A 16,265-nucleotide genomic window follows, 5' to 3' on the forward strand; every position below is an offset into this window, starting at 1 on the left:
ATAAACAAATATAGCTTTCTAAACATTTAATTTTTATAATTTTAGTTAATTTTCATGTATTGATTTAAACAAATGAGATTTCTTCTTTTCACGGTATTATATTTTGAGACTTTGAATGTATTATTCTATCTTTATTTAAACACTTAATTTATTTAAATCTTATTCAATTTTGAATTTGATCGGTAATAAAATTATTTTTATATAAGATTTTTTATTTAATTAGTTTGTACAATGAACAGAATTAAAAAAATTTTAATCCGCAAATCGATCCGCAAAATGGTAGATTGGATATTGATTGGGTCAAATCCACATTCGATCTATAGACATATGAATTGGATTTGGGTTGCATTCGCCAATCCGTGGATTAAATTGGATTGAAAATTTACAATCGATAAAATCATGGATCGAATATGGATTGATGTTCAATCCGCAAAATCTTATTCTCGAACACCCCTAACTTGAGGGTATTAAACTTAATTAGTTTAATAGCTCCGTTTGGCTATTAAACTACAACTATTTAACTTTAATTATAATTTGGAAGTTAGTGATATTCTAACTTATTAATCATTTTCAGGTGCAGATGCCTGCATTTTTTTAATGCTGGCATACTTTTAAACTGTGCGGTATAAAATGGTTAATTTTCGAAAAGAATTATAAAATCGTAGAGTTTAAGAGAGTTAAAAACTAACTCTCTTAAATTCCATGGTTTAAAGTGTATCTGTATGAAAATAAAATGAAGACGCCCGCACTAGAGAATGATTATCTAACATATAGTTTATTTGATGAAAAACTTATATTTACTCTTAACTTTTATTTAAAAGTTGAAGCTTGTACTTCTCAGCAATTATGGCCTAAAAGCAATGCTAGAATACTAAATAGAGCCGAACTTAAGGAGTTGAAAACGAAAATTTTGAGAACAAAATTTGGTCCCAGGAAAATAATAATAATAATAATGATTATTATTATAAAACACCTTGAAAAATTAATTTTTATTAGAAAATGGGAGGCAAAATGTTGTATCATTCATACAACACTACATTGTATTTGCTCACGAGTCATGACCACCGCAACATCTCCAATGGGAGGATATATAGCTCAATCGAATCTCACAACAAAAAGACAGTAACAACAAAAGGGGACCTCTCGGATGCCTGAGAGATAAAGAAAAGAAAAGGAAAAATGAGTATAATATAATTCAGTGAGTGGATTGTTAACATTACTACTTTCATAACATACAGGGAAAGTAGGGAATAATTTAACGAGTTATAATAAGGTAATGGAACCAAGTTATTGATAATGCTTTCAATTAGTATTCTGTTTACATCCATATGTGTAAATGGAGAATATAATGATGCAAAATAACAAATTTCGAAGCATATCGAAGATTTGGTTATAACCATGTTGAGAAAAATCAATGCACAAGGAGAGCATAGTCGTACAAGAATGCAGTGAGCTCAGAACTAAAGCAGAGTAGTCACAGCAATATAATTAAGCTAATCATAATATTATGACTGAAATATATATTTGTGTATAGCTCCAAAACCTATTCTGAGTCAATATTGAAATCCTACCAAATCTTACGATCAAAACATATAAACATATCAAATACTGTGATTCTGCGCTTGAATAAATTCTGATTAGCAGAGTAAATGTCATAGCATCATCCATTGTTAAACTTCATAATCAAGTACGGAACAATCAGTAATTACTAAACTTTGTAAGCAACAATAGAAGGATTGTAATAAATTTAAAAAAAAAAAAAAGGGGTAGATTGACTCACAGCTATAAGAAGAAGCTTAGCCTTGATCTCGGCCAGTCCTGCGATTATCTTCAGCTACAATAAAATGCAACAGATTAAGTACTTATATGTGGTAAATTTGGTGCATAAAAGGACATGAGTGGCCTTTCAGCTTCTTCAACATACTTAGCAATGTATCACACACATTCTCTCAATCATATGATCAAACAAGTAATGTGTTTCACTGTAAACTCAAAAGGTAACATCGCTTTTAAATAATATTTTCTCTCCCGCGTCATCCATGGCATTAACAGCATCAATTAATAAAAGTGGCACCAAAAATTCTAGTCTGATCAGACACTATCAATCGACACGCGAATCTAAAAATAATAATAATATTGAGTGTACAAACATTGAAACTATAAGAAAATTTTCGAACTACTTACTTCTTAAATTCATCAAAAGAGCTAGAAAAAATATAATTCCTGCGATGAATAAAATTGGAAATGCTCTCCTGCAGTTGCATGGAAAACTTCTAAAGCATGAACATCCGAGCGGATACTTTCCCCCACATTTATAACAAAATTGAGTCTTGCATCTGAAAAAGTAAATAATGTTGATGATGAAAAAAAATTATGCTTTACAAAATAATAGTTAACAAAAAAAAAAAAAACTAGCCTGCACATGACAACAGAGCAGCCGTTCTTGCGCTCAACACAGTGGCCACAGCCAGGGCACCTAGTCCAATTCATCGTCTCCACAAGCTGCCCAAACATAATATCATTTGGGTCCCTCAAGTTCCCACTTTCTTCACATCTGAAGCCAGCATGCCATTTCAACTTGCACTGAAAACAGAACCATTGCTTGCAACTTGGGCACTGAGCTTTCTTCAATGTCCCATTTCTCTCACACTCATTCACCACCAAAGCCATGCAGTTTGTGTTGGGACAGTAGCTTCTCTCGAACCCCAGAACATAATCTTCGCAAAGAACATCACACCATTTTGAAAAAAGACTCGATGGGATGATGGGTTCGCAAGAAAAAGGGTCTAAGTCATGCCTACACTCTAATCCAGGGCATTCGATTTTGGCTGTGTTGTCGTCTTGGACCTTCACTTGTATGTATTTGGCTATGCAATCTTGACAGAAAGGGTGTGTGCAAAGATTCTTGTTCTTGAATTTCTTGCTTGCTGCCATTGGCTCTATGCAAATCTCACAAGTGAAGCTGCTTCCACTGCTTTCTTCTTCTTTTTCTTCTTCTTTCTCTAGGTTTTCTTTTGGTGTCTGCAGTGTATTTCCCATGACTTTTTTGCAGCTCTCAATTCTCTCATTCATTTTCTTTCAGAGTCCATTTTATAAGGTATTAATGGAAAAGCAAACGAAAACTCTTGGAAAAAATTGTTAGATTTCTGATTTCTGTTTGACTGAGAATATAACGCAACAATTTCGCACCGTTTTCCTGGATAGGGGACAGTTCTTTCAACTTTCTGCTCTTGCGCTTGCTTGGGGGTTGGGCGTGTGGGGGAGAGCTTACACGGAAATAACCATGTTTTTGCATTATAATTTAAAGTCCTTGTATTTCATTTTATTCAAAAATCATATTATTGTTATTAACTTTACGAAATAAAGTCTAAGGCCGTTCTTTTACCCTTTTTTTTTTTCTGAATAAGCCAACTAAATTTTAATGTAAAAAAATTTCATGCTTTATTTTTATTTTTCATATCTATTCCCGGAATCTACATAAGTATGTCCAATTAATACAAACTCATCTTTCTTTTCCAACTCACATTCCTTTCCATTTTGCTGAGTTACTTCATTCATTAAGTTCTTGAATTTTCCATGCATATCATCATAATTATTATTCTTAAGCTTTTTGTGTAGCTATGTATATAGTCTGTATTTATAGAATCTTTTTTTTTACTGAATTGGATTTTAATTCATACTTTAATATATGAGTCGTATGACTTTGGGATTAGGCCTTTAGGGTTAGAAAGTGTTCTATCATTGTCCAATTTATATTGCCCATCCTTACTGATTTTAACATGTAAACTTAGAAAGGGTGCAATGTAAAAAAATATAGATTTTTATTTTTTTAAAGATATAAAATAATAAACAACCTAATATTTATTAAAAGAGATTCAAATAAAAAAATAAATATATAATTTAAAATCAGACATTCAAATCTATTTATAATTCAAATTAGTTCAATTATATTTAAATTTCAGACAAAAAAATATCACATAAATATATTTTCTCTGTTACAAAAAGTAGTATGACATTATACATAATATATCACACTAAAAATCTACTTAGAATCAGAAACTATTGGCTCTCCAAGTACAATTCATTACTCTCTTAAAAGGGTGGCAAGACGAATAAATAAATCGAACTTGAATCAATTCGTAAATGAATTAGATCAAAATTCAATAGATTTGAAGTGATCAAACCAACAGTAATTTCATGATTCGGATTTGACTCATTTGTTAAACAAAAATCCATGTAATTTGTTTCTTGTACAAAATTAACCAAATCAAATCGAATTTGGATTCATTTACTATTCATTTAACCATTTATACAGAAGTACGAACAAATGAATCGAATTTAGATTCGTTTACAAAAGTAATAATTAGTAAATAAAAAATAAGCAGAATAAAATTTAAAAAAACCATAAAATTAACATCCTAGAATTTACAAACAAATCTTAAATAAATAAATAAATGAATCAATGACTTCAAACTTAGATTTTTTAACAAATTGAATTGAATTCACCCATTTATTAAATGAATTATTTTTTTCAAACTTAAACTCATTTAATTTGTATCGAATTTAATCGAATAAACAAATCATGTTGCCACCCTACCGACAACATACATGGAGAGACTCACAAAATCGAGTTCAATAACAAAGTAAGAAATGCTCCCCGTTAGCGAGTCCAATTGGTTTAATTGATAATTTATCGGAACATTGTAACAAAGTATGGTAATAAACTTGGAATTTAGTTTACAAACAAATCGACTAAATCATGCTAAATATGACGTCAATCTGAAGTTAAATAAAATGTGACGTGAAACAAAATTTTATTTTATATTATATTTTTTAAAATTATAAGTACTTGGCGTGCAACGAGAACTTCTCTTATTCCCTTAAAAGTCCGTCATTTTATACGTTTTTCATTTACAATCTTGAATCTCCTCCTGTATTAAACAGAGCTGTACTAATTATTTATTTTCCATCACTCAAGTCTCAAGAAAAGGGAAAATCGTCTTATTATTTTCTGAAAACTGAAATTCCAATAAGTATATTCAAAATCCTTAATAAGCCTTCGCCCTGATTAAACGCGGTAACCCCTCCCCAAAAAGAAAAAAAATTTTGTCAGAATTTTCCCCCCCTTTTTTTTTTTTTTTGGGACTAATGACCCTGTAAAGCAGTTCGGAAAATCACTTCTAAATAAGTCGTTGAAGTTCACGTCCATTAGATCTCCTGAGAAAGGCATGTTATATGTATATGAATTACATCCGTACACCATCCCTCTGAATGAACTAAACGTTTCCGTTTTATTTGGTGACCAAGATCAGTACATATCAAAGCTACTTCTACCTAAGTAACTACGAGAAATAGTTTATAAGTGACAATTAGAATAGACTAAGTTGGTGAGACAATAGCATGCTCGAATCTCGCCACAAAAAGATATTAACAGCAAGGAGGAAGCTCTTGAATGCCTGAGGAGATAGAAACAAGAAGAAGAAAGATGAGTATAAATGTATAATATATATAACTTGGTGAGTGGATTCTTTAAAGATAACTACTCTCATAACATACTTTCTGGAATCCACTAGTACTAGAAAAGGATAATAAACACATAAATAAATATAAAATTACAACAAGGAAGAAGAGAATAATATAATGAGTTATAAGTATGATTTCAGTTAATATTCTGTTTACATCCATATCTATGATTGGAGAATGATGTAAAATAACAATTCTAAGCATATTGAAAATTTAGTCACAACTCAATGCACAAGTAGAGCATGCCAAGCCCATTGTACATGAATGGAGTAAGCTCGGAATTAAAAGCAGAGCAGTCACAGCAAGTGATACACTGCAAATATAATCAATGCGCACGGTGAGCAATATATGCTAGTCATATATAAGTGGAGTGTTGTCACATACTGGTGCAGAACTGTTATAGCTGCCATACTTGATACTCAACACACGTGTAACGATAAAAGCTGGTCATACATAGACTACAGTAAGCAAGATACTCACCCAATGTGAACTCATAAACAGCAGACATAACCAACATGCTTGCAGAGAAACAGAGAAACATAAACTAATAGTAACATTGTAATGGTTCAGCAACATATTTGAATTCACTATTAAAATACCAGATCTTGAGAGAAATGCATATAAACTTATCAAATATTGTATTTTCGCACATGAAAATTCTGATTACAGACTATATGTCATTTCCTCAACCATTGTCACACTTGGCTATCACGCAATGGAACAATTAGTCATTAACGTTGTAAGCAACAATAATGAGATAAAATAAATAGAAAATCAATAGTTCATCCACTCACAGCATAAGAAGCTCAGCTTGGATCTGGGGCAGTCGAGCACTTCAGGCCAACTACAACAAAATGCAAAACATTATTTACTTATATGTGCTTTCTAATCTTAAAGTCCTTGATTTATTTGTTAGGAGGCATGCTAAGTTGCGATTAACAGATCCTGTTGTTCTTGCCGACATGGCAAAATGATCTGGCCCTCTAGAAGCTGAGAATTGGTGCAGCTTGGCAGGGTACTTTTCAGCTTCACAACAATTTCACTTTTGATCCACATAGAGTGAAGAAAATAATTAAATATGTCAATTAATTCGCTAAATAACAAGAGATGACTGATCTTTTAGCTTTTACAACCTACGACTAAGCAACGTGCCAAAATACAAATTGCCGCAAAGTTGTAATCATTGTATTGTTAGACTCTATCAACTCTCAAGCATATTATCAAATGACTAATGTGCTTCAACACAGACTCAAGGTAACATCATTTTTCAGCACCATTATCTTCCACATCATCCACAACATTAACAGAATCAATTACTTCAAAAAAAAAAAGGACCGGAAAATTGTGACCTCAAGTCATCAACATGCACAATAAACTTACGCAAGATCCAAAATCTAACCAAAAGCCCTCTTGGCACTTTCAATATTTCCAAGACCTAAAGTTCTGATCTGATCAAACATTCATGTATAATCACTATGGGCCCCTTCTCCATTGTCAAACACTACCAATTGCATTACAAATCTTTTTTCTTTTTTAGAAAAAAAAAATTGAAACGGAAATGATAAAACTTTAATTCAATCAGCAAAAAATTTGAAGCTCAGAAATTTTTCATACTTACTCTTTTTCATTAGAGCCAATACAACCACATGCATTACAACTATAATTGCAATGTTTGCAATCATTAAACGGCAGTATCGGGTTGCTTGGCATGGACATCCAAATAAAGTCTTTCTCCCACATTTATAACAAAATCGAGTCTTGCATCTGAAAAATAATAAATTAAAAAGGAAAAAAAAAACAACTTTGATCATGAAAAAATTAAATTCCCGAAACGTTAATTAATAAATAACAAGGAGAAAAGAAGGAAAACAAACTCGCCTGCACAAGACATAAGAACAGCCTTTCACTTTCTCAACACAGTGGCCACAAGCAGGACATCTAGCCCAATTCATCGTCTCAGCAAGCTGACCAAATACAATATCATTCCGGTCCCTCAAGTTTCCACTTTCTTCACATCTGTACCCAGCATGCCATTTCAACTTGCACTGAAAACAGAACCATTGCTTACAATTTGGACACTGGGTTTTCTTCACCTTGCCACTTCTCTCACACTCATTCACCACCATGGCCATGCAATTTGTGTTGGGGCAGTAGCTTCTTTCAAACCCTAGAACATAGTCCTCACAGAGAACATCACACCATTTTGAAAAAAGACTCGCTGGGATTACGGGTTCGCAAGCAAAAGGGTCTAAATTATGCTTACAGTCTAATCCAGGGCATTCGATTTTGGCTATGTTGTCGTCTTGGACCTTCACTTGTATGTATCTGGCTATGCAGTCTTGACAGAAAGGGTGCGTGCAGAGACTTTTGTTCTTGAATTTCTTGCTTGCTGCCACCGACTCCGTGCAAATCTCACAAATAAAGCTGCTTCCATTGCCTTCTCCTTCTTCTTTCTCCAGGTTTTCATTTGGTTTCTTCTGCAGTGTGTTGCCCATGATTTTTGCAGCTCTCAATTCTCTCTTTGATTTCTAGGAAGTCCATTTTTAAAAGCTATAAATGGTAAAGAGAACCAAAAGTTTTGGAAACGTTTTGTTTGTTTCCCGATTGTAGTGAGCTTGTTGCTGTTTCTTTACTGACCCACAGCGTTCATTCGCTGACTCGCAATAAAGAGTCAAACTTGCACACCAACGGGGCGGGCCGGTTCAGAGCAGTGCATCCAACCATCGGCTTAGCAAGAAAATCATATTAGTGGGAAAAAATTTATATAACATCAAAAAAAAAAATCTCATTTCATTTTTCTTATAATTTTATTAGTATTTTTTATACATTTTAAGAAACTAAATTTTTAAAAAAGGAGTTAAATCATAAAAGATTGAAGAGCATATATATATATAATCATTCTCAGGTGCGGACGTCTGTATTTTTATTAATGCAAGCACTTTTAAATTGTACGTTTTAAAAAAGTTTGTTATTATATAAACCATAAACCCATATAATTTTAAAGAGTTAAAAACTAACTCTCTTAAATCTCGCAATTTTAAAATGTGTTCGTATTAATATAAAAAAAAAAAACACTCGTACTAGAGAGGGACTACATACATATATATATATATATAGAGAGTATTAGTTTAGATTTTTTTATTTTTAATAATAAATTTAATTTTGACGGGTTTTAACGTTAAGTTAAATTTATGTATTTAATTAATCCAACATGGGCATCAATTATTTAGATAAAATATGTCATCTGAAAATTTTGGACGGAACCTTGGTTAGTGGCTCCACCCCTGGGTCTAATAAAAAGGATTATTTGAACCAAAACTCTAAACTGTGTATGTAATCTCTAAGTTGTGGAGGCCAGGGATTGCACGGCTTGTAAGTCGTAACACAGAGCTGGGCAGCTGCATAACAATTTAAAGCTTCCTGAAATTGCATGACTTAAAATTAAAGTATTTGCCGTGTGCTACCAGAACCTCGCATTATCCCTTAAATAGACCTTCATTTTGATTTTTTTTTAAATTACATTTTTCTCCTGTATTAAACAGAGCTGTAATTATTTATTTCCCATCACTCAAGAAAAGAGAACTCTCTTATTTTTTTCAAAATTAAAATACTTATGATCATCATCCCTACAAGAAAAAAAAAATCGTCAGAATTTTCATTGTGCTTTTTGCCTAATGCCCCCTAAAGAAATTCAGACAATCATTCTGTGTAATTCAAATGAAGTTCATGACAATGTTTATGCGTACATGGTGATCAAAATCATTACATGCATCAGAGCTATCTACACAAGTACTACAAGAAATAGTTGATAAATGAGAAGTGACCGTTATAATAGACTGGGTTGATGAGAGGATAGCGTGGTCGAATCTCACAATAAAAAGATGCTAACAACAAGAAGGAACCTCATGAATGCCTGAAGATATAAAAAAAGAAAAAAGAAAAAAGAAAAAAATAAGGATAGTATATATAACTCGGTGAGTGGATTCTTAACATATTATTCCTTTCGTAACATACTTCCCGGAATCTATTAGTACTACAAAATAAGAAAAATGAAACAGAAACAAATATAAAATTACAAGAAGGAAGCAAGCAAGCGAATAGAATAATGAGTTATGAGTCAGATCACAGAGCAATAATTGTATAATGATTTCAGTTAATATTCTGGTTACACCCATATGTATGATAGGAGAATGATGTAAAATAACAAATCTAAGCATATTGAAATTTTAGTCACAACTCAATGCACAAGTAGAGCAAAATAAAGCCCGTCGTACATGAATGGAGTAAGTTCAGAATTAAAAGCAGAACAGTCAGAACTAGTTGTCATACACTGCAAATATAATCAATGTGTGTGTAGAGCGATATATGCTAGTATTGGAGTGTGCTCATACACTGGTGCAGAACTGTTACATCTACCATGGACAACGCTGATAATCAAAACATGTGTAACAATATAAGCTGGTTACACGTAGACTACAGTGAGCAAGATACTTACCCAAAGTCAATTCATACACGGCAGAGATAATCAGCAATTTATATGCGGTAGAGATAATCAACATGCTTTCAGAGAAAAATAAGCCAATAGTAATATTATAATAGTTCATCAACATATTTCGATTCAATATTAAAATCCTACTAAATCTTGACAGAGAAGCATATAAACTTATCATATAGTATTTCTGCACATGACATTTACAAGAGACCACATGTCATTTCATCCACCATTGTTAAGCCTAGTAATGAAGTTATCGAACTATTAGTTACTAAACTTTGTAAGCAAAAATAGTGATCTATAAAAGTAAATAATTCATCCACTCACAAGATAAGAAGCTTAGCTTTGATCGGGGGGAGTCATGCGCTCCAGGTGACCTACAAAAAAATGCAATACGTTATTTACTTATATGTGGTTGCTATTAACAGATTCTGTCATGCTTGATAACATGGGAACATGACCTGGCCCTCCAGAAGCTGACAATTGGTGCAGCTTGGCAGGGTACTTTTCAGCTTCATAACAATTTTACTTCAGATCCACACAAGATGGAGAATATAATTATGTCTGTCAATTAATTTGCTAAATAAACAAGAGATGAGTGATCTTTTAACTTTTCAACCTACAATTAAGCAACATGGCGAAATACAAATTCCTGCAAAGTTGTATCCATTGTATCAATCACATTCTTGTAATCAACGTATTAGAGTCTCTCGAGCATATTATCAAACAAGTGATGTACTCTAATGTAAAACTCAAAAGTAACATCATTTCTCAACACTATTATCTTCCACATCATCCATGACATTGAAAGTGTCAATTATTTTCAAAAAAATAAATAAAAAAACTCATGCAAGACAAATCTTAGCAAAAATCCTCTTAGTACTTTCAATATCTCGAAGACCTATCAAACATTCCTGCCCCTTTTCCATTTTCAAACACTACCAATTGAAGCTAAAACATTTTTTTCATACTTACTTATTTTCATTCCAGCGAGTACAATTACATGGAATATGACCATCATTGCAATGGTTAGAATAGTTAACTGACAGAATCCAATTGTTTGGCATGAGCATCCAGATGAAATCTTTCTCCCACATTCATAGCAAAATCGAGTATTGCATCTGAAAACGTAATTGGATGAAAAAAAAAAAAAGGAAGAAAGTCAATTTTGATGATGAAAATTTTGAATTCTCAAATTATTAATTAATAATAAGGAGAAGAGGGAAAATAAACAAGCCTGCACATGACAACAGAGCAGCCATCCTTGCGCTCAACACAGTGGCCACAAGCAGGACACCTAGCCCACTTCATCCTCTCCACAAGCTGACCAAACACAATATCATTCTGGTCCCTCAAATTTCTACTTTCTTCACATCTGTACCCAGCATGCCATTTCAACTTGCACTGAAAACAGAACCATTGCTTACAATTCGGACACTGGGTTTTCTTCACCCTGCCACTTCTCTCACACTCATTCACCACCATGGCCATGCAATTTGTGTTGGGGCAGTAGCTTCTTTCAAACCCTAGAACATAATCCTCACAGAGAACATCACACCATTTCGAAAAAAGACTCACTGGGATTACGGGTTCGCAAGCAAAAGGGTCTAAATTATGCTTACAGTCTAATCCAGGGCATTCGATTTTGGCCGTGTTGTCGTCTTGGACCTTCACTTGTATGTATCTGGCTATGCAGTCCTGACAGAAAGGGTGTGTGCAGAGATTCCTGTTCTTGAATTTCTTGCTTGCTGCCATTGGCTCTATGCAAATCTCACAAGTGAAGCTGCTTCCTCCTCCTCCTTTCTCTAGGTATTCATTTGGTTTCTTCTGCAGTGTGTTTCCCATGATTTCTTCGTTTTCAGCTCCCAATTCTCATTTCTCTGTTTCATTTTCTTGCAGAGTTCATTATAAAAGCTGTAAATGGTAAACGTGACCAAACTTTTTTGGAAATGTTTTGTTTGTTTCCTGATTGTGGTAAGTTCGTTGCGCTCTTAATGACCCACTTTGCCCATTTGTTTGAGTAAAAAATCGAGGCTTCTTTGCAACTGCGCCACATCAGTGGTCATTAATTTGCGTGCTGCATAAGCCCACAACCTCAGTGGAAATAGAATCGTAGTAATAAATGATATACATCAACACTCATAATCCTAGCTGTTTTATGAAAATTGAAAACCAGTTATAATCATGCCCAAAATCAACTTAATGTTGATTTCTTCGAGATTCAAGAAAGGAGGACAACTAAAATTTTGAAAAAGAGAAATCGAGCAGCATGTTTATATCGATTGGCTCGTGTAGGGAATCTTTTCCACGAACGATTAGGTGGGTGTTTCACATTGGGTTGGATTTCAATTTTAGGAGATAATGATTACGAACTAAGAAAAATGATAGTTTTCATAGCTCGATTTATTTTTATATTTTGATATTAGTGTCAATTTAGTCTTTGTACGTTAAAACATTCTTACTATTACATTATCGATATCCTGATATTACTTTTTGTTCCTTTTAATTTAGTTTTAAAATATTATCTTCTTACAATGATATATTTTTTTTATAAATTAATAAAAAGAAAAAAATAGATACTAATTTAATCCCAAAAATAAAAATAAGAAAGGATTTATATTAATTTTTGTGGAATATTTTGCTGAGGAGTTAATACATTAATTTATTTATTAATGTCCAAAAAATTGGTAATTTAATTTTTTTAACATACGCGAGCTTCCACAAAAGTTAATGTATATTCTTTTTGTTTTTATTTTATTTTTGAGGTTAAAATAGTAATTTAATTTTTTTTATCAATGTCTAAAAAGAAATATTATTTTAAGACAAGTATTATTGTAAAAGAAAGGCAAAAGGAACAAAAGTAACAATAAGAGTGTCAATAGTTTAATAATGTAGATGTTTTGAGGTAATTTTATAAATATAAGGGATAAATTGATATTAATCTAAAAATATAAGGATCAAACGAATTTTTGCCCTTTCAATTCACTCTAACACGACGGTCAAAACAAATCAGGATCACACCCTTTCCAAATATTACATTAGAAGAAAACATACAATATTAATTTCAATTCAAAAATTAAAAAAAATTATAATACATTAGAGGTATCAGATTGATTATAATATAATTAAATAATATTGTACTCGTGTGTGTGGATATTTTTTTCAAACCAATATATACAAGTGATAATTAGTTATATTAAACTCCAAGAATTGATATTTGGCACAAAAAAAATTGTGAACTAACAGTATATTTTAAGAAATTGCATAGAGCCAATAAAAATTAAACAATAGTTATAAAACAATATTGAAGCTAAGAAATTCTTCATGACTATTTAATAGAAGCTACCCCATATTATAAGTGCAACAAACACAGCAAAAAAAACCATTTGTATAAAGAGCTCTCGAAAGGTGTCTCTCAACAAAACATTGCATGAACATCTACTTGGAAGCTTTCCCCCACATTTATAACAAAACCGAGTCTTGCATCTGAAAAATTAAAATTAGTTGATAACAATAATAAACTAAACAGCGATTTTGATTAAGAGGAAATTAAAGAGGGGAAAATTAACTAGCCTGCACACGACCACGTGACAGCCGTTCTTGCGCTGAACACAGTGGCCACAACCAGGACACCTAGCCCACTTCATCCTCTCAACGAGCTGCCCAAACGCGATATCATTTCGGTCCCTCAAGTTTCCACTTTCTTCACAGTGGTACCCTCCATGCCACTTCAGCTTGCACCGAAAACAAAACCAGTGCTTGCAATTTGGACACTGAGCTTTCTTCATTCTTCCCTTTCTCTCACACTCATTCACCACCAAAGCCATGCAGTTCCTGTTTGGGCAATAGCTTCTTTCATACCCTCGCACGTAATCTTCACAAAGAAGATCACACCATTTTGAAAAAAGACTGGATGGGATCATGGGTTTGCAAGAAAAAGGGTCTAAATTTTTTTGACAATTTAACCCGGGGCATTCGATTTTGGCTGTGTTGTTGTCTTGTACCATCACTTGTATGTATTTGGCTATGCATTCTTGACAAAAGGGTGAGTGCAGAGATTCTTGTTCTTGAATTTCTTGTTTGTCGCCATTGGTTCGATGCAAATTTCACAAGTGAAGCTGCTTCCATTGCCTTCTTCTTCTTGTCTCCCTCGGTTCTCAGTTGGTCTCTGCAGTGAGTTTCCCATGATTTTTTCTCTTCGTTTTTTTTTGTTATTGTTGTTAAGAAATAAAGTCATGTCTATTTGGTTAATTTAATCTGATAAGTTTTGCTAGGTTGGTATGTTTAGCAAGAAACTTGGATTCAAATCATGCTAATATCATGCATGTTATAAAGAAATTTAATTTAGGGAAATCTAACTTACTATTGTTGTTACAAGGTCACAATGTTTTTGTGAATAGTAAAAAATTGCTTGTTACTCTTCTCAATTTTTTTGTCAAGTGTAACAAGATTTAGTTAGCAAATCATTTACATTTGACAAACCCAAAAGAGTAGGCTTGGAGAAAAAAAAATCGAACCGATCGGTTCGTGAGTGGTTGTACAAGATTGGATTGATTTCCAAACCAATTTTATCAATATTGATGTAAAATTTTGCTCAGTGTATAATAACTAATTTTGTGTTATAGAATTTCTTTTAAATCAAGGTTTGTGACCTACTTTTTTCCTAAAGTGATTTCTTAGATTACGTGTCTTCTTATGATTATTTGTCTTTAAAAAAAAATTGTCCGAGGGTACTAGTTTGTTGGCGATAACCTTCCAATACTCAAATTAGTCATTGTACTCAATTTCAAAAAAGCAAGTCTATAGGGAGTGGGACAATTTTATATTCATATTATGTCTTACCTCCAAATGTGGGAGGCTTTAGCCTTATATAGATTACTTGAAGAATTGAGTTAAAGGAGTTATCATGATGCGTGGCATTGTTAGTTTGACAAATGCCCATAAAGCCCATGCATAACGACACTTATCAATATGTGTTAATATTTGTTCATGATAGATATTCTTTGAACACTTAGCTTTTGACTTTTAATGGGCTTGGACTTGACTACAACCCTTATATTGGTTCCCTATTAAGAGGATTGGTTTAGCGGCATAATGAATTTTTGTTAAGTTATTGCTAGCAGGCACTTATAATATTTTATAAATAATTGCCCTTAATCCATTCTTGTAAAGAATAGCCCTAGAGCATTTTTTCAAACAAGTTTTGCATGTAGGCATATTTGTAAAACTCTACCCATAAACAATTTCCTATGTTTGCCCATAAGTGTTTCGTAAAATATTTATTTGTTCGTAGGCTCATTTTATAGAACGTATGTTTGTTTGTAGATTCATTCCATAAAATGTATGTTTGTTTCATAGGTGCATTCTATATAATGTTTTGATCTACAGACTCATTCTATAGAACACTTGTTGAATTATAGGCTCATTTCTTAGAATGTTTGTTTGCTCGTAGGCACATTCCATAGACTTTTTGTTGTCCTATAAGCTCGTTCTGTAAAATGTATATTTGCTCTAGACTCTTTACATCAAGCATTTTCTATATATCTAAGTCATTCTTGTAGAAAATAGGTCTATATCATTTTTTGTAGAATGATGCATTTAGGCGTTTTATTAATTCTTTTCTTAGAATACTTTCTAAATACCTAAGTCATTTTTTTAGAGAATATATCTAGGTCATTTGTGTACAATCATGTCCTTAGATATTTTTTCGATTTTCATCTTTGGACAATTTACATGTAATATTTTACAGATAATACTTTTTAAGAATCTAGGTTCACAAGAATAACCTAGATAATTTCATATAGAAAATTTTTGTGGGGCTTATTATTTTGGGTTGTTGGGCTTTTTGTCAATTTGGTATAACACTCATCAGATTTTTTTTTGGTATTAATGAAAACAAAATTGGGAACACTGAACTTCTCTCTGTCATAGTTGAACTTGAAGATACCACCCATACGTTTGTTAGTTTTCTTTCTTTCTTTCTTTTTTTTTTTTTTTTTTTTTGGTGGGCCTTCAAACCACTAAATACATTTATGTAGTGTTGGGAGTATGCGAAGTCATTTTTAAAGTTTAAAGAATAAATTATTATCCGAAATAATTTTAGAAAAATATTTTATTCTATTTTAAATGTATTTTTCTTTTTTTGTAATATACTGATAATTATTACTACTAAAGGTAAGTTTCTTAAGATAAGATCTAGAAAAATTATAACTTATTATAATGTACAATTTATTCTTATTGATAACTAGTC

At 32.4% G+C, this 16,265-nt stretch overlaps 2 protein-coding genes across 10 annotated transcripts; both read right to left on the reverse strand.

Annotated features, from left to right (window-relative positions):
• Nucleotides 1-974: 974 nt before the first annotated feature.
• LOC102623341 (E3 ubiquitin-protein ligase RSL1-like) lies at nucleotides 975-3,154 on the reverse strand. The gene is made up of 4 exons (XM_052436408.1): nucleotides 2,417-3,154; nucleotides 2,185-2,336; nucleotides 1,781-1,834; nucleotides 975-1,151 (listed from the first exon to the last, which is right to left on the reverse strand). Exons 1-3 carry the CDS (start codon nucleotides 3,070-3,072, stop codon nucleotides 1,797-1,799), a joined length of 846 nt encoding a protein of 281 aa, XP_052292368.1. The 5' UTR covers nucleotides 3,073-3,154; the 3' UTR covers nucleotides 975-1,151; nucleotides 1,781-1,796.
• A 2,031-nt stretch (nucleotides 3,155-5,185) lies between these two features.
• LOC102624316 (E3 ubiquitin-protein ligase RSL1-like) lies at nucleotides 5,186-12,282 on the reverse strand. Of its 9 annotated transcripts, XM_052437550.1 has the most exons (5): nucleotides 11,638-12,232; nucleotides 11,253-11,541; nucleotides 10,991-11,136; nucleotides 10,343-10,392; nucleotides 9,214-9,436 (listed from the first exon to the last, which is right to left on the reverse strand). In XM_052437550.1, the coding sequence occupies exons 1-4, from the start codon at nucleotides 11,858-11,860 to the stop codon at nucleotides 10,355-10,357; spliced, it is 696 nt and encodes a 231-aa protein (XP_052293510.1). In that variant the 5' UTR covers nucleotides 11,861-12,232; the 3' UTR covers nucleotides 9,214-9,436; nucleotides 10,343-10,354. The 9 variants fall into 9 exon arrangements, with proteins under 9 accessions (XP_006478799.2, XP_052293508.1, XP_052293505.1 ...); XM_006478736.4 differs by lacking the exons at nucleotides 10,343-10,392; nucleotides 10,991-11,136; nucleotides 11,253-11,541; nucleotides 11,638-12,232 and adding exons at nucleotides 5,186-5,456; nucleotides 6,318-6,367; nucleotides 7,142-7,287 and having other exon boundaries at nucleotides 7,402-9,436; XM_052437547.1 differs by having other exon boundaries at nucleotides 11,259-12,245.
• Between the last annotated feature and the right edge of the window lie 3,983 nt (nucleotides 12,283-16,265).

This window comes from Citrus sinensis, chromosome 3 (assembly GCF_022201045.2).
Source record: "Citrus sinensis cultivar Valencia sweet orange chromosome 3, DVS_A1.0, whole genome shotgun sequence".
Taxonomy (NCBI): Eukaryota; Viridiplantae; Streptophyta; class Magnoliopsida; order Sapindales; family Rutaceae; genus Citrus; species Citrus sinensis.

Bases quoted from the DNA above. Each gene is read 5' to 3' on its own strand.
- LOC102623341 (XM_052436408.1), bottom strand. From the start codon at position 3,072: ATGAATGAGAGAATTGAGAGCTGCAAAAAAGTCATGGGAAATACACTG. The intron at 2,337-2,416 runs GCTAGTTTTTTT...TTACTTTTTCAG, and splicing joins TGCTCTGTTGTCATGTGCAG to ATGCAAGACTCAATTTTGTT. The intron at 1,835-2,184 runs GTAAGTAGTTCG...ATTTTATTGTAG, and splicing joins TCTTTTGATGAATTTAAGAA to CTGAAGATAATCGCAGGACT.
- LOC102624316 (XM_052437544.1), bottom strand. From the start codon at position 8,018: ATGGGCAACACACTGCAGAAGAAACCAAATGAAAACCTGGAGAAAGAA. The intron at 7,288-7,401 runs GCGAGTTTGTTT...ATTATTTTTCAG, and splicing joins TGTTCTTATGTCTTGTGCAG to ATGCAAGACTCGATTTTGTT.